Source organism: Balaenoptera borealis (assembly GCF_965194805.1).
Source record: "Balaenoptera borealis genome assembly, contig: HAP1_SCAFFOLD_1455, whole genome shotgun sequence".
Classification (NCBI taxonomy): domain Eukaryota; kingdom Metazoa; phylum Chordata; class Mammalia; order Artiodactyla; family Balaenopteridae; genus Balaenoptera; species Balaenoptera borealis.
In genome coordinates this window covers 68,180-91,002 of record NW_028122769.1, presented here as the reverse complement: position 1 = coordinate 91,002, position 22,823 = coordinate 68,180, and the positions used below count along the sequence as shown (strand labels likewise).

The 22,823-nt window shown below is 38.7% G+C and overlaps 1 protein-coding gene across 14 annotated transcripts in view; it reads left to right on the top strand.

Annotated features, from left to right (window-relative positions):
- Window positions 1-22,823, top strand: part of LOC309622073 (contactin-associated protein-like 3) — a 94,203-nt gene that overhangs the window by 28,819 nt on the left and 42,561 nt on the right. For 13 of the 14 annotated variants that reach the window (XR_014240461.1, XR_014240462.1, XR_014240463.1 and 10 more), the window contains exon 2: window positions 9,861-9,971. The exons of the other annotated variant lie outside the window; for it this stretch is intronic. Coding sequence is in view for 7 of the 13 variants with exons in the window: in XM_082409260.1 (XP_082265386.1) it covers window positions 9,861-9,971 (111 nt within the window). In the remaining 6 variants the exon portion in view is untranslated. The remainder of the gene's footprint in view (window positions 1-9,860; window positions 9,972-22,823) is intronic. 14 annotated transcript variants of the gene reach the window in all.

Below are 22,823 nucleotides of genomic sequence, written 5' to 3'. Positions count from 1 at the left end.
AGAAGGTGGCGCTATGGCACAAGTTTTTGGTTTCTCTTACCAGCGTTAACTAGCGGCTTCTAAGATTGGGAACCCACACAGTTAAAACAAAACAAAACAAAAACAACAACAACAAAAACAACGCGTGGTGGCAGAATGTGGGCGCAGGGGGGAGGTGTGTGTACTTAGCACTTGGGGCTTTGTGGGTGTCCATGGCCTGGTAGAGGTATCCTCAAGTTGGGATGGGGGTGGTGTCCCAGGGGTCCTTGGGTGGCTGGTCCCCTTGCCTCCAGGGGCAGACAGCAGGAGACATTTTACTTCAGTTCTCTTTGTCTGTCTACTTACCTTTCCTTTCCCTCTGCCCATTCACTGCAGTCTCTCCTCAGAGAGAGCAACTGGTCCCGCCAGCTGTAACACACGTGGCTGGGCAGACTTCCAGTCACTGCCTTCATCCTCCAGCTCCTCTGCCAGAAAGGTGGTGCTGGCTCGCTGCCAGAACAGCAGCCGCCTTCTGTGCTGTCACAGCCTCCTGCCACCAGCTCTGCAGCCACTTATCTCAATCCCTGCTACCTACTCCATGGTCCAATCCACCCACTTTGGATGCACAGGTGGATGGACCTCTTGGATGTCGTTGTATGCTGTGGATAGGTGCTTTTTTTTTTTTTTTTTTCTGGTTATGGACGTCCTAATAGTTGTAAATCAAAGGAGAGAGAGAAAAAAGGAACGATTCACACTATCATGATACTGACGTCACCCCAAAACTGCATATTTCATTGCTCTGTGACTATTTCAACAATTTGAGTAAGTTGTGTGGAATATTAGACTTTGCCCCTTAAATGGATATTTCAGATTTATATCCAAGCAAGGAAGTTTTCCAGTTAATGAGCTATGGATAGTGAAAGTCTTTTTAAACTAAATATTTAAAGTAATATCAATACTAATATGAGTCAACAGCTGAGTTTCCCAAGTGCATTTTTCTGGGCACTAGCGTGATAGGGCTTCAGATTTTTGAAAGTATGTCTTTTACACTGCCCAACTCTCCAATTCTGGTGTAATAACCACAGAACCTAATACAGATACCAGGGCTACTCATATGAAAACTGCAATTTAGTGCACACTCCTGGTGGCCACGTTGAGGGTCTCTCCTGGCACAGTTGAGGTTTTCATCCACTGCAGAGATCTCTCAGCTCCTGTCCCGAGCGTTGTACATTTCCTTCTCTGAAGAACAGAATGTGTCTGCCTTAAGTACACAAATAAATCCTCTCACTAAATCAGAATTTCAGGGGCACGGATGGGGAATTGCCCCTTGGGTATCAGTGTCTGAAAAACTGCTGTGTCTATTTCTCCCCTGAATTTCATTGCACAAAATTATACAATCTTGATAAATCTAGACGTGTTACTTCTAACACAGACATGTTCTCATCTTTCCATTTGTGAATTATTTTTGAAAAATATCTGAGTGTGTTGGATTGCTGAATTTTACTGACATGCCCTGTTTAAGCAGGAATGAGAATGCCTTCTGAAATGAATACTTCATTGGCAGTCCCTTCCTATTAGTGAGAACCCCTCTTCTCTATCTATATTTTCCTGGGTCCCACTATCACATACCTACCCCACACCCAGCCTGGAAATTAAGACCGCATGATTTTTCTGTTAGGATGAACTTGGCTGTTTCAATGTTTTAAGCTCAATATATGTCAGGGTTGAAATATAACTTAGATATGGAGATTTAAGAAAGTTGCTCTCGGACTTGTGATCAATTTAATTCAGCAAACATTTATCAAATGCTTACCATGTGCCAGGCACTGTGATGGAAGCTGAAGAAATAAAGATAAATAGTGGTTCTTTAAAAAAAAAAAAAGTGCTGTTCCTGTATGAGAAGCAGTATGATTCATTAAACTGGCACAAGTTATAATTTTAGAAACACTCCCACCACTGGGAATCTGTTCCTCTTGTCGAATATAATTTTTCAGCAGTCATGAGTGAATAATAATTGGGATAATTAAAATTGACCTTTAAAACAGATCTAAATCCTTGTCTGCTTAGGGTGCTGAAGCAGGACAATCCATGAAAAACTACAGCCATTCTCCCTCCAGATATTTGATTCCTCTGAAGGCTGGTAGAGTCACACACCCTTGCACAGTTTTAAAACCATGAAGGGATAGAACTAAGTTTTATAAATGGGCTCCAGGATGTATAACTGGGGAAAAAAAACCCTGAAAGTTTCTCTTCTTTCTCAGTAAGTTATTTAAATCATAGCACTTATTTTTAAGTGAATACTCAGGGTAGTTGATAAAGAGAAAGCCCCCCTGCCCTTTTTTAAAAATAAACTTTATTTTTTGAGCAGTTTTAGGTTTATGTAAAATTGAGCAGAAAGTACAGAGATTTCCCATATACCCCCTTCCCTCACACATGCTTAGCCTCTGCCATTACCAGCATCCTTCTGCAGAGTGGTGTTGATACTTTTTTTAGTTTACAATTGGTGAACCTGTGCTGACACATGATAGTCAGCCCAAGTCCATAGTTGATGTTTCACTCTCGGTGTTGTACATTCTGTGGGTTTGGACAAATGTATAATGACATGTATCCAGCATTATATTATTGTACAGAATAGTTTCACTGCTCTTAAAATCCCTTGTGTTCCTCTTATTCATTCCTCTCTCCCATCTAAACACTGGCAACCACGGATCATTTTACTGGCTTCACACTTCTGTTTTTTCCAGAATATCATATAGCTAGAATCGTATGGTATGTAGCCTTTAAAGACTGGCTTCTTTCACTTAGTAATATGCATTTGGGTTTCTTCTGTGTCTTTTCATGGCTTGATGGATCATTTCTTTTTATTACTAATGTTCCACTATATGGATGTACCACAGTTTGTTTATCCATTCCCTACTAAAGGTGTCTTGGTTGCTTCCAAGTGTTGGCGTTTAATGACTAAAGCTGCTATAAACATTTTTGTGCCTGTTTTTGTGTAGACATAAGTTTTCAACCCCTTTGGGTAAATACCAAGGAACAGATTTTGGATTGCATGTAGGAATATGTTTAGTTTTGTAAGAACCGGCCAAACAGTCTTCCAAAAAGGCTGCACCATTTTGCATTCCCACCACCAATGAGAGTTCCTGTTGCTCTACATCCTTGCCAGCATTTGGTGTCATTAGTGTTCCAGATTTTGACCATTTTCATAGGAGTGTAGTGGTATCTCATTGTTGTTTTAATGTGCATTTCTCTGAAGACATATGATGTGGAGCATCTTTTCATATGCTTCTTTCTCATCTGTGTATCTTCTTCGGTGAAGTGTCTGTTAAAGTCAGCTTCGGACCATTTTTTAATTGGAGTTGTTTGTTTTCTTATTGGTAAGTTTGAGTTCTTTGCATATTTTGGATCAAAGTCATTTGTTCGATGTGTATTTTGCAAATATTTTCTCCCATCCTATGGCTTGTGTTTTCATTCTCTTGACTGTCTTTTGCAGGGCAGAACTTTTTAATTTTAATAAAGTCCATCTTATCAGTTCTTTTCTTCATGGATCGTGGCTTTGTATCTACAAAGTCTTTGCAGAACACAAGTTCATCTAGATTTTCTCCTATGTTATCTTCAAGGAGTTTTATAGTTTTGTGCTTTACAGTTAGATCTGTGAACCATTTTGAATTAATTTTTGTGAGGGGTAAAAAGTCTGTGTCTAGATTCATGTTTTTGCTTATGGAAGTCCATTTGTTCCATTACCACTTATTGAAAAGACTATCTTTGGTCTATTGTATTGCCTTCGCTACTTTGTCAAAGGTCAATTGATTATATTTGTGTAGGTCTACTTCAGGGCTCTCTGTTCTGTTTCACTGATCTATTTGCCAGTTCTTTTGCCAATACACTGTCTTAATTACTGTACCTTTATGGTAAGTCTTGAAATCAGGTAGTGTCATTCCTACCACTCTGTTCTTCTTCAATATTGTTTTGGCCATTCTGGGTCTTTTGCTTCACCACATAAACTTTAGAATCAGTTTGTTGATATCCACAAAATAACTTGCTTGAATTTTGATTGAGATTGCCTTGAATCTATAGATCAAATTGGGAAAAACTGAAATCTTGACAATATTGAGTATTGTCCATGAACATGGAGTATCTCTCCATTTATTTAGTTCTTCCTCGATTAATTGCTCAGAGTTTTGTAGTTTTCCTCATATAGATCTCATGCATATTTTGTTAGATTTATACCTAAGTATTTTATATTTCTTAGGTGCTAATGTAAATAGCATAGTGTTTCAGATTCCTAATTCCACTTGATCATTGCTAGTATATAGAAAAACAATTGACTTTTGTATTTTAACCTTGTATCCTGTGACCTTGCTATAACCACTTACTAGTTCCAGGAGTTTTTGCATAGATGATCTTGTCATCCATAACAAAGACATTTCTTTCCTAATCTGTATCCCTTCTATTTCCTTTTCTTGTCTAATTGCATTAACTAAGACTTCTAGTAGGATGTGGAAAAGGAGTGGTGAGAGGGAAAATCTTTGCCTAGTCTTGATCTTAGTGGGGAAAGTTTCCAGTTTCTCACCATTAAGTGTGGTGTTAGCTGTAAGTTTTCGGTAGATATTCTTTATCAATTTGTGAAAGTTCAACTCTATTCCTAGTTTACCAAGAGTTTTTACCATGGATGGGTGTTGGATTTTGTCAGATGCTTTTCTTCATCTATCGATAGCACCATGTGATTTTTCTTTGTTAGCTTGTGGATGTGATGGATTACATAAACTGATTTTTGAATGTTGAACCAGCCCTGAATACCTGGGACAAATTCCACTTGTTTCAGTATGTAATTCTTCTTCTATTTTTTAAAAATCTGTTAAAATTTTTATTTTATTTTACTTTATTATTTTGTTTTTGGCCACACCGTGTGGCTTGTGGGATCCTAGTTCCCTCACCAGGGATTGAACCCGGGCCCCCTGCAGTGGAAGCATGGAGTCCTAACCACTGGACTGCCAGGGAAGTCCCTGTAATTCTTCTTATACATTGTTGGATTTGATGGCTAATATTTTGTTGAGGATTTTGCATCTGTGTTCGTGAGAAATATTGGTCTGTAGGTTTCATTTCTTGTAATATCTGTGATTGGTTTTGGTATTATGGTACTATTAGCCTCATAGAATAAGTTAAAAAGTATTCCTCTGTTTCTATCTTCTAAAAGGGATTATGGAGACATGGCATGATTTCTTCCTTAAATGTTTGGCAGAATTCACCAGGGAAGCCCTCTGGACTTTGTGCTTTCTGTTTTGGAAGGTTATTATTATATTATTAAAATAATTATTTGAATTATTGTTTTAAATTTTTTAATAGATATTTGTCTTTCTCCGTCTGACTTATTTCACTTAGTATGATAATCTCCAGGTCCATCCATGTTGCTGCAAATGGCATTATTTCATTCTTTTTAATGGCTGAGTAATATCCCATTGTATATAGGTAGCACATCTTCTTTATCCATTCATCTGTCCTCAACAAAATACTAGCAATGCAAATCCAACAATACATTAAAAGGATCATACACTATGATCAAGTGGGATTTATCCTAGGGATGCCAGGATTTTTCAGTATCTGCAAATCAATGGCTGTGATACACCACCACAAGTTAAAGAATAAAAACCATATGATCATCTCAAAAGATGCAGAAAAAGCTTTTGACAAAAATTCAACACCTATTTATGATTAAAGACTCTCCAGAAAGGGTCCTAGAGGGAACATATTTCAAAATAATATAGACCATATACAACTAACCTACAGCTAACATCATACTCAACAGTGAAAATCTAAAAGCATGTCCTCTAAGATCAGGAGCAAGACAAGGATGTCCACTCTCACCACTTTTATTCAACATAGTTTTGGAAGTCCTAGCTGTGGCAAACAGAGAAGAAAAAGAAAAGGAATCTAAATTGGAAAAGAAAGAAGTAAAACTGTCACTGTTTGCAGATGATATGATATTAGACATAGAAAATCCTACAGGTGCTACCAGATAACTACTAGAGCTCATCAATGAATTCAGTAAAGTGACATTTTCTTTGCTGAGGAATTTTTAGTCTACTTTAGAACATAATGCATATTGAAAAGATGCCATTTATATACAGTTGTGTATAAACTGGATTTGAAAGTTCTGAAGAAACTAAGAGCATGCATCACCAAGGAGCTGTAGTAATCCAAAGAGGTTTGTCTGGGTCTGTTTTTTATTTATGGAGAGGGTAGATTTAAGTAGTTTTAGGAGGAGGTCAAGGGTCTGGAAAACACTCAGATAGTGTCACTTAGATTGAGAGGATTATGTTTTCCCCAGCTATGGGAAGTTCCAAATTTCTAAGATTTTACCTGGAGAAAAGAATATATATATAATTTTTAAAAACAGAAGCTGAAATATTGTTTAATAATTTCAGTATAAAGCTGTTCTGTTGGCAGGACAAACAATAGGCCATTGACTAAAATGATGTTACAATAGGTACAACTACTGAGACAATGTTTGCTCATTTAATACATAAGAACGTATTATAGAAGCATGCACACAGGGATGTGCCGAGCACTCTGATCTGAATCATACATAAATCATGAACAATTACGGTGTGTCTGTATTTTCTATAAGACACGTTACAACGGATCCTCAGTTTCCCTTTAGAGTTCCTAAGCTTTTCTGAGAACATTTGAGCTTCTGAGTACATTTGCACTTTTGAAGGAATAAGTGCATTTCAAAACTGAGATTATTTCATAGAATAATTTCTTATTAATATGAGTGTTATTATGAAGAGAAATAAACTTACTTTAGCCTATTTAACTGTAATATTATCTGTCTATTTTCATTTGTTAATTCTTACAAGATTATTACTTGTACTCACCTCATTTTCCCCCTAAGTGGTAAATAGTTGTACTTTTCAGTTGTTTTGCCATCTCGTTTGTTAAAAACAATTATTTATGAATAATTGTTGTAGCTTTGAAGCATTTCAGGATTCATCTTTTTTTTTTGGATAGAAATAGTATGTATCAGACTATTGATAAGAATAATATTCAGTGGAAATCAAACATTTTTTAATGATTCCAGAAAAAGAAAATGAAGTTGTGTCTTAACAATTTTGGCTCCAGGAATCGTAGTATAAAATATAGACATTTCAGATGGAAAACAATGGTTAAGGAGATTTTTGGATGGCATCTGAGACTTCACCTAACTTGAATGTAATTTAGTTAAAACCACAGTGAATGTACTGAAAACACTGTCCAAACACAGAGCTGCTCTTTTCCAAGTACCTTATTGGACATGGTCACGTTTTTTGATCACGTGCATTCTCAAATTTGACTGTGTGGAAGTGAATTGGAACAACCAATTAGGGTTGTAAAGAAAATGATCACTTTTAAAATTGTTTCTCAAAGGCAAAGATGACTTCATAAGAGCGAGTACATCTTACTCTTTTTTTTTTTTTTAAAGACTAAGATTCATATGCCTTCTTTTGAGGAAAGAATAAAAAATGAGAATATGGCTTGGAACGTTGAATGCTGCCTTCTATATCTCTCTATAGGGAAAACGTCCTTATAGAATATTTTGAAGAAGCTTATGTGATGACTTGTCTTACCATACTGAAAATAATAAAAGCAAACACTATTAATCCTCATAGAAACCCTATGAATTGTGTGATTCCCCTTTGTCCAGTTGTGTGATTCAGTTGTGTGACATCCTCATTGTACAGATGAGGTAACTGAGGCTTAGGGAGGGCCAGTGACTTCCCAAGAGTAGGCAGCTTGGTAAATGTCATGCCCACACCCTGTCTGGCTCCAGAATCTACACTTGGTCCTCACTGTTTCCAACCCAGAAAGGAGAGACCCCAATACGGTGAGATGAGAAAGATGTGAGCAGAGGGGACTGAGTGGGGAGCGTCTGGGGAGACTCAGAAAGGAAAGCGTGCTGGGGGTGGTGGGGGAGGCTGGGAAAGGAGCAGGCTTCCCAAGCTAAACAGTTGATGGAGATAATCTTCACTTACCCTCCACCAGCTCTGTGACTTTGAGCAGGTTACTTAGATCCCTGGGACCCCTTTACCTAAAGGGGGAATGATGCAGGCCTGGTCTGCTCAACAGGCAGAGAAATTGTCCCCTGAGAAACTGTCACGTTAACATTCGAGTTAGCACAGCTGACTGTGGATTGTGGATAATCCCAATCTTCTGGAATTTTCTGAATGGCTAATAATGCCCCAGTAATGTCTCAACAGCTTTGTACTTGCAGTGCACACACTCACAACGGGTGTTTCTTTGCTCTTCCTTGTGCCAAGGACCCTTCGGGCACTTTGCTGAAGCCTGACCCCTTCTCACAGCAATGCTTGTAAATGCATAAAATGTATACATAGGGTTACAAAGTAAATAGTTATATTGAAATGCTGATATCAATGTACTAGAAATTGTAACATAGTGGTTTCTTAGTTATTAGCGCATTAAAAAACAAGATCTAGTGGTGACTTTAATAAATACTGTTATTTTGAAGTAAAGGGGACCATAAACAATATTTCTAGATGTCTTGGACAACGATTGCTATTAAAATATCTGTAACTTATGTTGGTAACATATGCACGGGCACTGGTGAATATAGTCTGGTTTGTCTACATTTGTGACTGAAGAATATGCTAAATTTTAGCTAGAGGTTAGTGAAAATAAAGATGTAATTTTTTTCTATTCATCTCAACAGACCCCCTATATCATATTTGTACCACACGTTAAGAACCCCTGAGCTGTGTGGTTCACTGCTTCAAGTTCTGTGAAAAACCCTCCTGAGCTTTGATTGAACTTCTAATGAATCTTTAGATCAAGCTAGGGAAAACCAGTACCTTAAAAGTAGTCTTCCTATTTGCAATCATTGTAGTCTGAATTTATGTAGTTTTTCTTTAATGTCTTTCAATACAATTTTTATAATAATCTCCATAAATGTCCTGCAAATTCTGTAAGATTCATTCTTAGATACTTTATATGTTTTGTTAGTATTTGCTATCCTATTTAATTTAATTTCTAACTATGGATAAGTTTAGAAATACTATCAGCTTTTGTATAATGAATTGTTAAGCTAGCCAATGACTTTCAGAATTTCTACCTCCATAATCATATCATCTGGAAACGATAACGGTTGCTCTTTTTTATCCAATTTTGTGCTTTTAATTTTTAAATTTTCTCTTACGTACTGATAGGACTTTCAGTGCAATGTTCAATAGAAACAGTGGTGTCTGTGAAAGTGTTCTTTCTGATTTTCAAGGAAATACTTTTAATATTTTCCCATTTAGGAGTGACGTGCTGGAACCAATTTTTAGCAGCTAGCAAGAGCCAATCATTAACTTTTCATGAATTTTGCATGAAAATACAATCATTATTAAAAATTAAATTATATAAACATAATTAATTAAATCATATTAAAACAAAAGTAATACATTCTGAAAACTCACCACTTCCTACTTTATTTTATGTCATCTTGCTGTTATCAGTGCTCTTGAGGTTATTTACATACCTTGTGTCTGCGTGGTGAAAATACTATATAATGATTCTTTTTCCAACTTCCTGGTCAGTGACATCACGCTGCTAGCTTTGAATTGGCCATGGTACGAGTATTTACACCATGGAAAGTGGCAAATGCTACCAATCAGGGTTTTTAATTTTCCTTAAGAGCCTGTTGTTCAACGTTTACTAACACACCTCTGATCAAGACTGATGTTTGCCACAGGCTCTAGCATTTTCCTAGCCTGTTAACTAAAAAGAAAGGAAATTAAGGAAGAAGAAAAGGGAGGGTGGCAGGGAAATAGGAAGGAAAGGAAAGTAAAAGGGAAGGAAGAAGAGAGGAAGAGAGGACAGGAAAGCTTTAAGCAGTGTATTAACCCGCACGTGGTGTTTCCCCCCAGATAGCTGTGACGCTCCTCTGGCGTCTGCCCTGGCCCGGGCTTCCTTCAGCAGCTCCTCAGAGCGGTCCAGCAGCCACGGCCCTGGCTTCGCAAGCCTTAATCGCAGAGACGGTGAGTCTGCAGCTGTCTTCTTGTCAATCCACCCTGATTCTTTCCCAGAGAGAATTATTTTCATTTTTAGTTCATATTCCTTCTTATAGGTCAAAACTTAATGATATTGAGTTTAATGAAACTGAAGAAAGCAGCAGGTTCATCATATCTGCTAGTATTCCTCTGCTAGCTTTCTTCTTGCTTATGATCCACTTTTTGGTTTGTTTTGATATCTTCCTTCCGTATTGATTGCCAGCAAATGATCATCAATAAGATTTATGAGAAGGGAATTATTGGAGTCTAGATTTTTTCCAGGGTTATCATCCCTTTTTAGTTTTAGGACCGGCGACAGAAGGGTGACTAGTCAAGTGCGCTGGTCATGAATAAGTACAACAACACAAGAAGGAGCCAGTGCTGCAGCCACTGGGGAAGCCTGATGTTTGCAAGATGTGAAGCTGCCAAAGGATGTCATGGGAAAATGACTCCATTCCCAGGACTTGGCCTGGGAGGAGACCAGGTGAAGGCTGCTACTGAAAATAAAGATTCCCTTCCTATTAGTGGGAAGGGAGTTAATGACTTACTTTTTGGAAAGATCCGTTTTTGCTACTTGAATGTTGTCGAGTGAATTACCTCTTCTATTGCACAAATACTAATTCAGTGGATTAAATAAGTGAATACATACACTTCAAATTCAAATGCTTTGCTACTTTTTTTGATTAACTTTTATTGGAGTATGGTTGCTTGACAATGTTGTGTTAGCCTCCACTGCACAACAAAATGAATCAGCCGTACCCATACAGATATCCCCTCCCTTTTGGACTTCCCTCCCATTTAGGTCACCACAGTGCATTAGGTAGAGCTCCCTGTGCTATACAGTATGTTCCCATCAGTTGTCTATTTTATACATAGTATCAATAATGTATATATGTCAATCCCAGTCTCCTAATTCCTCCCACCCCACCCCTTTCCCCCTTGGTATCCATACACTTGTTCTCTACGTCTGTGTCTCTATTTCTGCTTTTGTTTTGCTACTGTTTTAAGGGATAGATTTTTTAAATGAAAGATGAATTCAGAAAGTAAAAGTTAAAATTAACTGTGTCCCATGTAAACGCACTGCTGTAAATTCTGGAGATACTACTAAGGAATTGAGTGTTTTCCTCCCTTTCTTTGACATTTCTAAGATCAGAGTTAAAGTCTAGCTTGAACTTTACTGTGTCCTTAAGGATCAAATTTGGGAACCTAGTAAGGGATCAAATAGATTGGCAGGGAAGGGTAAGAACACAGGTGAAGAAATTCAATGAGCTCAGGATGGGAAGGCATGTCCATTAATTGTCCACCTTCATGGTCTTTTCCCAGGAAAAAGCATTTTGTGGCCAGATATTTACTCCTCAAAGCATCATTCATAATCATTTTTAGCACCCCAGTAAAAATATATTCTCATTGAAACCAGATTTCAATGAGATCAGTTATCAAATTACCCATTTTCGGTCTGGTGGTTATTCTAATATCAGCTTAACATCTAAACTTTCCAGTGGTTTCCCTAAAATTGTAAAAACTAAATAAGCCATATTTAATTAGTTTAAAGTGGCCCGAGGGGCTTGTGTGTTGTGTTTCTAATTTGCATGTGTAGAGTATCTTTATGATTCAGGCCTCCAGTGCTATCAATATAGTGGCACTGGGAAGTTTATAAACATTAGAAGGGAAAATCCTGAAGCTTAAGATGAACTTATTTCCATTATATTTAATTAAAAAACTAATAACTCAGAATATTATAAGCCATCATTATAAAATGGTAAGTACAAAGCTTATCTTTTATATTTAAACTACTCTCTTTGCAAATTTAAATTAATTATTTTAAGAGTGGCAATCAACTGATGAGGGTTTTTTTTTCATGGTTGTTGCTACTCTGATTGCATATAGTGTACATTTCACTAAATATCCCTAGATATTACCACCTGATTTCAGACCCATTTCTAAAGCATGCTTTAGACAGCACAATTTATCAATATTCCTTCTGAAGGATTATCTATATGTGTTTTCTGTTAAAAGCCAGCATCCCAGAGTCTTTATTGACATTTCCTTTGCCTTGGTAAATGCTGGAGAACATATTAGTTCACTTTAGTTTAGATGATTATGATGTAAAATGTGGATAGTATGAAATGTGGATGAATATAATGAGGGCGATGATTCTTCATATATAGTAGTTTTAGCTTTTTGGAATATTTTGTGTATGATCTAGTGAGGAAAATCATGTTCGACTCCCTGATTGTATGGTTAAAATTTCCTTGGTCTGTGTTGTGGTATTTGGAAGTTTTAAAGAAGGTGGTCTGTCTTACACCCCTAGTTTCTTATTTTGCCCATAAGGCATTGCGCTTCTAGAATGTTCATTAAGAATTAGAAATGTCTCAAATATCACAGCTTCCACCAAGAACTTTATACATAGCAGCTGATCAATTCATCTACCTGATACATAAAGGTAGTAAGAGAATAGTCTATACATAATTTTTGATTGTATGTGTGTGCATATATATAAATTTGACCCACTGTATATAACCCCCCAAAGCCAAATAATTCAAACTTTAAGACATTTTATGATTTTAAAGTACTTCATTGATTCAACACATAACAAATGTTAATTAATTGACTAGAACTTATTGCACATTTCATGTTTTCTCTTTTACATATTTTTTACTTATGCAGTTTATGTATTTATTTTGTTTTCTATTAATTTATGAAAAGTAGTAAGATATTTCTTAGGAAAGACTTTGCAATAAATAGAAGAAAGAAGTCTATGAAGGATATTAAGAGGAATGAGCGGAGAAGTTAGGAGGGATCCAGGCGTTTCTAGGGACAGGTGGGCCAAAGCAGAGAGATGCAGACCTTGCATCTTTGAAAACCATGATTCCTGAGCATGTTACCACCTGTTTGCCAGTGTTTTCTGTGAGCTCCCTAATGGAAGTGTTGGTTATTGTAGAGATAGGAATGGGCTAGTATCATCACTCAACATTGGACTAAGTGCTCCTGGAGTTTACTTCTGAAATTTCTAGTCTGGTTCCTCTAGCATTCCCATTTTGAAGTCTGGGATTGGGTTCCAGATAATACATTTAACAAAGTATCCCCTCTGAGGTCATACACCTTACCTTTTTATACAGAGAAACACAAATTACTGGAAATGCCTGAATGTATAATTTTTCAGAACTGATGGATTTTTTTTAAGGGGTAAACCACAGACACGTACATGTATTCATATACCTATTCAAGAAAATTGATGCCATTAGATAAAAATGTAAAGTTCTTGAAGCTTTACGTCTTTACAGTCAAATTGGGTTTGACTATTCATATTAGCTGAATTTGTTTCCATCAATATTAAATTGATATTTCCTAGAATTACAAGTGACCTAATATTTCTCATGTAAAATCAAGATTGCTGAAATCTGTGTATTCTAAATAAGAACATGCTATAATATTGACTTCATTTTTTTCTTCTCAAAAATCTCCTAAAGGAACTTTATGCAGTTTATCCAAGTTTATTCAAAACAAAAGTTAAAAAACCAAAACCAAAAGTAAACAAACTACCTTAGAGTAAATCATGCTGGACTTTCATTCTAGATCTTGCATGTGAGAATAACCTTTTGTTTTTACAATTATTGTTACTGGAGGTGACCCTTCATGAAACTGGCTTTAGCATTTCAGATGCTGCTTTCCAACTCCGGAGAACATGTTCTTTTTAGCCACGTGACGTGTTCTCTTTAGTCACCGCAGGCATGGTGGTGAGATAAGTGGTCTGGCCAGAGCTGATTGAGATTGATTAGGAGGAAGCGTACACACATTTTGTTCTCCTTTTTTGTTCCCCCAAAGTGCTTGCATAAACAATCATCCCCAGAAAGAGGGACAATTCCATTCATGTCCCAGATGCTGAAAATCACGCCCTCTAATGCGGCAAGCCACTCATCACTGACGGCACAAATGAGACTGCTTTAAATTTAACTTGATCAAAAATGGCATATCAGATTACTATATTGTGTATTGCAAACAGAAAGTAGATGGAGACAAGCTGAACTGACTGGATGTTTTCTTTTCTCTTTGTAATTCTTCACCTTTCCCGTACCGAGACATTGATCATATTTCCTCACAACAGACTTATGTGTTGGTGGAGCCAGGAAAGATTTTGTCTAATGCTCCCAATACAATTGATGGCTGAGCATATTAGCAACAATTCTCAGCGTTAAGATATTTATTTCTCACTTTAGGAAGTACATTTACTAGTACAAGTTAATACTCCAGGTTTTAGCAGGAAATAAATACACATGATTCGATTAGCAGAAAATGCTTAAGCCTGGGCATCAGACACTAAATATTTTCTTATAACCTGGAACGTCTGATTATTTGGACTCTGCAATATCCCAAATAAGCTGTGATGTAAAATTCACTGTGTTTTACAAAGAAATGTTAGAAAATGGAAAGAGTGAATAATAATTTAAAATATCTAGACGTATATCAACTCCTGATATAAATCAGAATATTACTGAATACATCAAAAATGTTTGATGCAAATCTTATAATAATAAACTTGTCCCTCATATTTTTTCATAAAATCGTAGTTCTCCAGTATTTCTATCTTTTATTCACAGGCTAGGTGCCTGGTAGAACTGGTCAGTATTCCCAAATACTAGTCTGAGCAATTCAGATGGCAATAAAAGGGCTTGCAAACCAGATTTTTATAAAGGCATATGAATGTACTGGGGACTTTTTGCCTCTGGATGTCAGATTTTTCATTCTGTTTATCTGTGCTTCCTAAAAGTTTTTAGACCTATTAGGGCCAAGACACATTCTTTTTCCGATTTTTCTTAACAAATGATCCTGCAGATGCAACTGTGGGTATTGAGTGCAGTGGACAGGCCAAATGTAATAGCATCCATGTAAAATACACCCATGTACTAAAGCACAGAGCACTGTCTTGGTGACCAGGCAACTTTATTAAATCACGGCATGATGGTAGCATGTGAGAGGAGAAGCCCCCAAATCCCAGGGTTCGTGCAGACCCTGCCGTACAGTTGTCACACAGAACTCATCTGCTCAGGTTTTCCCATGGTCCTTTTCAAGGTCTGGAGTCTCCAGGTTACCTCCATAGAACCTAAGATGCTAGATGAGACAAACCAGAACAAACCAAACGTGTTTTTCAGCGTTGTCAACAACCTTCAGGGAGGCGATGTTGTCATTTCTCTCTACCAAGTAGCCCAAATTATAGCACTACCCCCAGAATAAGGCAATCCTCAGTCTCTTTTGGATTCAGTGGACTCTTTTGAATGGGTGAGCATCTTCCAGGGATGCTCGGATTTCTTTGTTCCTGCTTCTTTCCAAGACAGTGTTTGGGTTTACAGAAGGGCTGGTGCCCTCATGCAGCTGGATGGTGGGGCTTCTCACGTTGGGGCTCAGCTCCTTGCTATCTGCTGAAGGGAGTTTGTCTGCTTTTAACGCTGAGGGTTACTTGGCACCTGCTCCTGAAGCCTGTGGCGGATTTACCTCTTGGTAAGACCGTGTTCCCAGGGAACAGGTCATTGTCCCCTCCGGGATCTTTGCGATGTCACTTCTTGCCTCCCTGAAGGCTGACCATGAGTCTCATTTGGTTTCCAGCCTGAGCAGCCTTGGTTACAGGTTTAATTTGCCTTTGCCAAGTTGACCTTCTGTTCAGATCCAGTCAGACTCTCATCTCACTTCTGTGCCCCCTTTTGATGGCCTGTGGGCAGTCTGGTTCACCATGCCAAGGGGAAAAAGATCGTCAAATGGTTTTGTCCTGGCAGTTTAGTCCAGAAGTAACCTATCACTTCCACTCAGAGCTTGTTGGCCAGAGCTGGTCACATAGCCCCACCCAACCACCAGGGGGCGTGGAAATCGCAATCCTCCAAGTGCCTGGAAGGTAGAAGAAGGGAAATAGTTGGCAACCATTAGTAATGACTACACAGCCCCCTACAAGGTGATCTCCCAAAATTCCAAATGGAAGCCAAGACAAAGCCTTTCCACAGCTTGCTTATTCCTCTCACTTTTCTGATCCCCCTGGGACTTCGTTCCTGAACAAGGTGTCTGAATCACCCTCCCACCACCTTTTACCCTTCCTCCATTTCCTCTCTTTCCCAGGATCCTCTGGGTTCCCATCTCTTCTTCCTGCCAAAGAGGGAGACATCACACGTCCTGTTTCCTATTTTCTCAGTTGGTCTTTGCCCTCCCTGGCTTCTCTAGGGCTTCATGGGATAATGATCACTGGCTAACAGGATTTACCGGAGAGGAATGAAAAACACAACAGTTTATCCTTGCAAAATTATGTCTGTGTTTATAATCTGCCCAGTAAGTATCTTATGGTGGCCACAATTTTGCCATAGTATTTTTCCAAGAGTCAGTACTGCCTATGACGTACTTGGCAACTTCCCAAAAGGTATGTGGAAGCCCTTCTAAGCACTATCCAAATTCAAAAATAGTTGTCTAGCAAATTCCACTCTGTTCTTTTCCAAAGTAATCACTTTTACATCATGTATAATATACAGAAATGTTCATGAACGTTATTTATTTAACAGTATGTATCCTTGACATACACCGTGATGTCTTTGTGTACTCCACTTTTAATAAATATTATTGGCATCCCTATGGAGATATATTTTATCCCATTACATACTGCTTTACTCATCCAATGCAATTGCATTACCTCTTGTAGGGATATTCCCTTTTTTTTGTTTGGAGTCACTGATGAAAGACGTACCAAGTGAGGTGACCTTCAATCCTGCCAAAGGGGTGAGGTTCAATTAGCAACCTTTCATGAGGCATCTGGGATCACTAATGATCAAAGCACACAGGAGTCTTGAACTTCTGGTTTAACTTGTAGCACAGAGACTGGTCCAGGAAGGCCACAGCCAGTGACAAAGGCTAATGGAATATCTCAGTGGACCCTGTGGTCAGCTACTCCCACCTTTGCTCTGAACATTAATGAGGAGCTTCTGGACTAGGGGCTGACTGGAAGATGGTATTTCAGGGGTTCCCTGTTCTCTCTGTCCTGTGATCCTTGCAGTAGACTCTTCCCTTGTTGCCATGTTTCCTCCAAGGAAATCCAGTGGAGCAGGCTTTTCTCCGACACAAAATAATGCCATACTTTGCTGGGGATGAATGCCTACACCCCAGAAAAATGCACCTTTGTCAGTAGTATTTACATTTTGTGATGCTTAGACCTCATCCTTTTTGCATTCTCATTTTACTACTCTATTTTGTATAGCAGCTCGTCTGTACATATCTCTTTTTATCCAAGGCTTCCACAGTGTGCTTACAAATTGTAATGAATTCAGCTACATAACATCACTAAAGAAAATGTAAGTTTTACCATCAATGGACTTTTTTTCCAAAGGCTTCTGGCTAACTGAGCAGTCAAGTATGGATGGATAATTTAGTACTCATGGTTTTATTTCTAAGCATGTCACCCTTGCATTTCCTGACATGATCCTACACTGAATTTAATTAAAAAGAAAAAGGAGCTCTCGCCTTAAGAAGAGTAACGGTGTGTCCCTGGGAAGTGGTGGGGGCCTTGGAGCAGAGCGCCTGGCCTCCTGCCCTTCTGGGCATCCTGGATTCCCCACTGTTCTCTACATGTCAGAGGGAGATGCAGCTATTCTGAGTGGCCTCAACAATGATCTGGAATCATATCTGTTCTGAATAACTCAGGGGGCCTCTGAAAGATGCACAATGATGCTTTTATAGAATTAGACCAGATCTCAGAGCTGCATCTCTCATAAACATGAAGATTTCACGGGAGATGCACAAATAAACTTGGTCATACATTTTATTCAGTCATGCATGAGGTATTTAGTACATGTTCGGATGGTTTATAGGCTTGCTGGGCAATTTGTATTTTATTTCTAAGGTGAGAAATGAGCAAAATCATCTTATAGTCTTGTCAATACAGAACTTCAAACACATAAGAACTGCAAAGCCTGAGATCAACTCAGATCTGAATGCCTCGCTACTGTGTGTTTCTTTAAAACTTGGTCAGGAGTGTCTATGAGAGAAGCAAAACAAAACACACAGTAGCAATGGATTTTTGTTTATTTTATGCAGAAAGAGCTGCAGTGATGAATGTTAATTGCCAAGGGCATTGAAAGTTGTCCCTCGGGACACTGCACACAGAACTTAAGGGAGTCACATGTGAACAGTCACACTGTGCTTTTTTTCTTTAATATCACTGGCATTTAATTTGAATCACAAATTAACAAGTATACACTTATTTTTTATTTAATTTTAAATTGTCTGTTTACAAAACCATTATAGGGTATGTCTGCATTTAGTACAGGAATCTGTTTTACAATTAGTCAGCTCTGTGTGATTTTTTTCATTATGGATACACTTTTTGGAAAACTACCTGTTGTCTCCTGCTCAGGCTGCTAGCAGACTGCAGGAAGCACAGCAGAAAGGGAATCAGAGGTTACCTAGACAGGTCCAGAGGGAGGATTTCTGCATTTTTTACATCCTGATAGCCAGAAATGGTATATGTAGATAGTTGGAATTGCTCCTTAAGAAATCAGAGCTGGAGCAAATGCTTAAATTTCCCTCAGCAATGTAGGCAGGGTTGTGACAAAAACACCAATATATAAATCCCAGAGATCTCTGAGTGGGATGGTCAGGGAGCATCCCCAGGGCCTGCCGCCCTATGGCCCCTTTTTCCTGGGAACATCTGTTACTCCTGCTTATCTCACCCTCTCCCCACTCACCCAGCCCCGCCTGGAATCTGGAATGAGTTTTCTGTGAATTAAGATGCATTTAAGTGAGGAAAGAAATACACAGAGCTTGATGAGCTCCCATTTGAGACAATGTAATGAAGATCTTGGAGGGAAACTTCCCGTGGTTACAATTTCAATTTAGCCATTTACTTGCTTGACATTTAGATGCCCTGGAGATAGGTTAGTCTGTTCACTTCAAATTATCCCACTTGACTTTGTTCCCTTTGGTATCTTTCTGCTCTGGACCTTGTTCCAACTTGAAGAAGGCATGAGCTATTCTCCTTTTCAACTCTGGGTAATTTCTACCTCTGGGTAATTTCCCCCTCTGCACAAAGCTGACACTCATTATGACAGTGCATGCCCCGTGGCCACCAGGGGCAGGGGTCATTTTCATCTTGATCAGTGACCAGAATAATTAAGGCCCTAGCTGAGAGTTTCCTGTTCAGCCTTTCCTCTCCCCAAAGACACAAGTCACTGCCTGTGTCTGAGCCAACGAAAGGGGGGGGAAACAATCACACAGGGATAACTAGAGACAGAAACCTTCCAATATATCTGCCAGTATATCAATATAAAAGACAGTCTGGTATTGATAAGCAAACAATACTGAATAACTGACAAATCGCAGGGATATGTTCTTAGAAGGGGTAGAGAATGAAAAGGGAGCTAAGCTTTAATAAAATACCCTCACCCGAACCTAAAATGATTGTTTTTTGCTTGTCTGCAAAGCAGAGACTGTAACACCCGTCCCACTTGCCGGGTGCATGGAGGAGTTGTGAGGTAGCACTTAGAGCATCTGGGAGGGTCCTGAACACATCACATGCTTGTGACAAGTTTTGGCTTTCCTCATTTTCTCTCCTTTATCTAGTATAAAGTGGCAGGTAACGGGCCATTCAGTAATGAAAAGACTGCAATGCCCCACACTCTGGATGTCACCCCTCTTTCACCATGACTGTCTCCCGTCTTGCGATCGTGTGTGGGAGAGAAAGTATTGTGCTAGATGCTCTAACACAGCTTCTTGTTGAATTCTCATTGCAGCCCTAAAGCATACCTATCACACTTTGCTGGGAGGGATGTTTTGTGTTCAGTGTCCTAAGCTGTGGAACCTTGTTCTGTGCAAGTCAGACCCTCTGGACATGTTTTCCTTTGTATGAATTGTGACACTTTATTCAACTAAGGGGCTGAGGCAGGAGACAGGACGGTGACAATGGAAAAAGACAGTCTGTGGTGTGGTCCTGGGAAGAGCTGGGTGGGAGGGCAAGTGCCTTTCTTGTGGGTTCAGCGCTGGTGACTCCAAAACAGTAATTGCAAATCCCTGGGCTCTGTTTCAGGGGGTGTTGGTTCCCAGGGGGAATTTACTGAAGATTTGCAACATTGAATAATGCAGGCTGATCAGTTTCAGAACCACTGCTCTGCAGCTAAGAGCTGGTGGGGCGGCTGTGCTCAAGCGTACCCACTTTAATGTTGTTTCAGTGTATTTTGTTTTGTTTTCCATTACAGAACAGTATCTCCCTTACCCGTCAGTAAAACTGTTCGGGGCTCCCTAACAGTCCTCAGGTTATGTTTGTGCATTTCCCACTTTTTCCAGTCATTAGAAAAAAGGGCATCTACCCCGGTGGACTGCATGCATGGGCGAATGCACAGTAATTCAGCATCATCACCCTACAGGGGTCTGGGGATTACGCCGTGGCTGTGTTACCCAGCTGAAATGAATTGCTTTGCAGCACAGGGAATTCTGCAGTTTCATTACTTTATCAGAGTACCTACTTAATCAGATAGCTTAATTTGCATACCAGTAGCACCTTCTCACCACAGGTAAGGAATATGAAATGTTCAAGGTTGATTACCAGCAGATGGTGAAGAGTGGTTGACAGAGACGTGGCTGCATCATCTGTGGGAGAGGCTGGTCCCAGGGCAGATGCTGGAAGCATGCTGACGCTTTTTACTCTGTTGCATTTCTGTCCATGTGGTACCCGTGTTGATGATACTTCCCGCTTCAAGAGAGATTAAAGATGACAGAGAAAGATTGTGAAATGCAAAAAGAAGAAGTATCTTCAGTACATTCTTTACAACCTTGGTACTAAGAATACAGGACATTTAGCAGTTTCTCAGAGATTGAAACTGATTCATATAAAACTTCAAATGTAGAACCTTTAAGTTAAAGTGATCAGCTAAAAGCCAACACCTAATTTCTGCCTTCTTTTGGCAATTATTATAAAATTACAGGCAGTTGCAGAGTAATGTTACTTGGGACTGTTAGTTAACCCTCAGCTAGAACCCAGAAGGACTTATCATTCATCAAACATTAGATGGGACCTTTGCACAAATCAGTAGAAGTAGCAGGGAGGTGTTGGGTGGTGATCAATCTTGTTATTAAAGACAAAGAAAGACTGAAAACTATCACAGGTTGGAAGACACTAAGGAGACAAGGTGACTAGATGCAATGTGGGGTTCTGGAACAGAAAAAGGGAGTTAGTTAGTGGAAAAACTGGAGACATCAAAAGAAAGTTTGTCATTTTGTTACCATTGTACCAGTGTTAATAGCTTAGTTTTGATCAAAATACCATGGTGATGTCAGATATTAACATTAGGACACACTGAGTAAAAAGTAGACAGAAACTCCCTATCCCATCTTTGCAACTCGTTTGTAAATCTGAAATTATTTCAAAATAAAAAGTTTCATAATGCATTACAGAACAGCCAGAGTTGTGGCATGTTTAAGATGTGGATCAAAGGAAAAGACATTGTGCTTGTGGTTGAGAGGAAATTTTGGAATTTTGGAATAAAGATTGCAGGAAATGAGGAAATCTTAGAAAGAATTTGAGTTTTAAAGAATTTGTAAGCTTTAAATTTTGCTAAGGGTTATACACGTAGTGCCGTTAGCAGAGGACATAGTGAAGCAACAGATGTGCCCACTTGCTAGTTTCACCTCCACACCCTGATGTAAGCGCTCCACTTCCATTTTCCTTTGAGCTGTCTTGTAACCATGTCACACACCTCCTGACATGTACTTGGTCGTAACAGCTTTTGTAAACAGGACATGGATGTTAATAATAGCCCCTAATAAAAAAGATAATAAATGTTGTCTAAAGTGTCAGACCTTATTATGAGAGCCTCAAATTAGATGTCAGGACAATGGGGAAAATTGTTTTTAAAGCTAGTTTTTTTGTGTTAGGGACTGTTTACATGACACTGTGTTTTCTAGACATGGATAATTAGCAAAATATCAGTTCCAGAATGCATTTCAAACCTGTTTCCCAATTTTTATATTGCATAATAATTTAAATTCAGAAAATTTAATATGACATCTAAATCCAAATTCAAAACTCATGTTTCTGTTAAACTAGAAGAACAAAATATATCAATAATACATTCACAGGTATCCCTAATTCTTCGGTGTCTCACAGGCACTGGAGAAAACAAAGCACAGTAATTTCCACTCTGCACCTATTGTCTTGAATACCTGAGAAACTCCTCCCCATTCACTTCCTCTGGGTTCTCGCTCACCCTCCTTGCTGACTTTTTAGAACTCTCCCTTCCTGCACAGAAATCACTTTCACATCCACCCCTCCCATATTGCATTTCAAATTGTTCTTTGAAATGTCTGCTTCTCTTATGAGTCTGTAAGCACCATGAGTGTAGGGCTATGCCATAGCCCTCTTTGTTATCCCAACATTCAACATTGTACTTCCTCATGCTGGGAATCCACAATTAAGGTTTTCTAGCTTTATTTTCTAACAAAGGAAAGTTTGTTATTTTCCAACAGAGGAAAGTTTGCCCTTTGTTTATGTCCAACAAAGGGCAAGTCATGCATTGAAGCCAGTAACGACACTAGTTCCAAGCACTGATGTAATGGCATGGTGTTTAGTTGTCCACCTATTACATTAAGCAATTTCACTTAGCGGGACACCCCAATACCAGAGAGTCAGGGGTTATGAACTAAGAAACAAAACAATTAATATAGGCTTCATCCATTTACATTTAACCTGTGTTTTTATTTTGTGTTTGTGTGTGTGTATGTGAGTGTGTTTGTATAATTCTGGGGCATTATATAATGCAGAATTTGAAACTATGATTTTCATAAATCTTATTTATGACCCCATTCTTACAGGTTAATATAGAT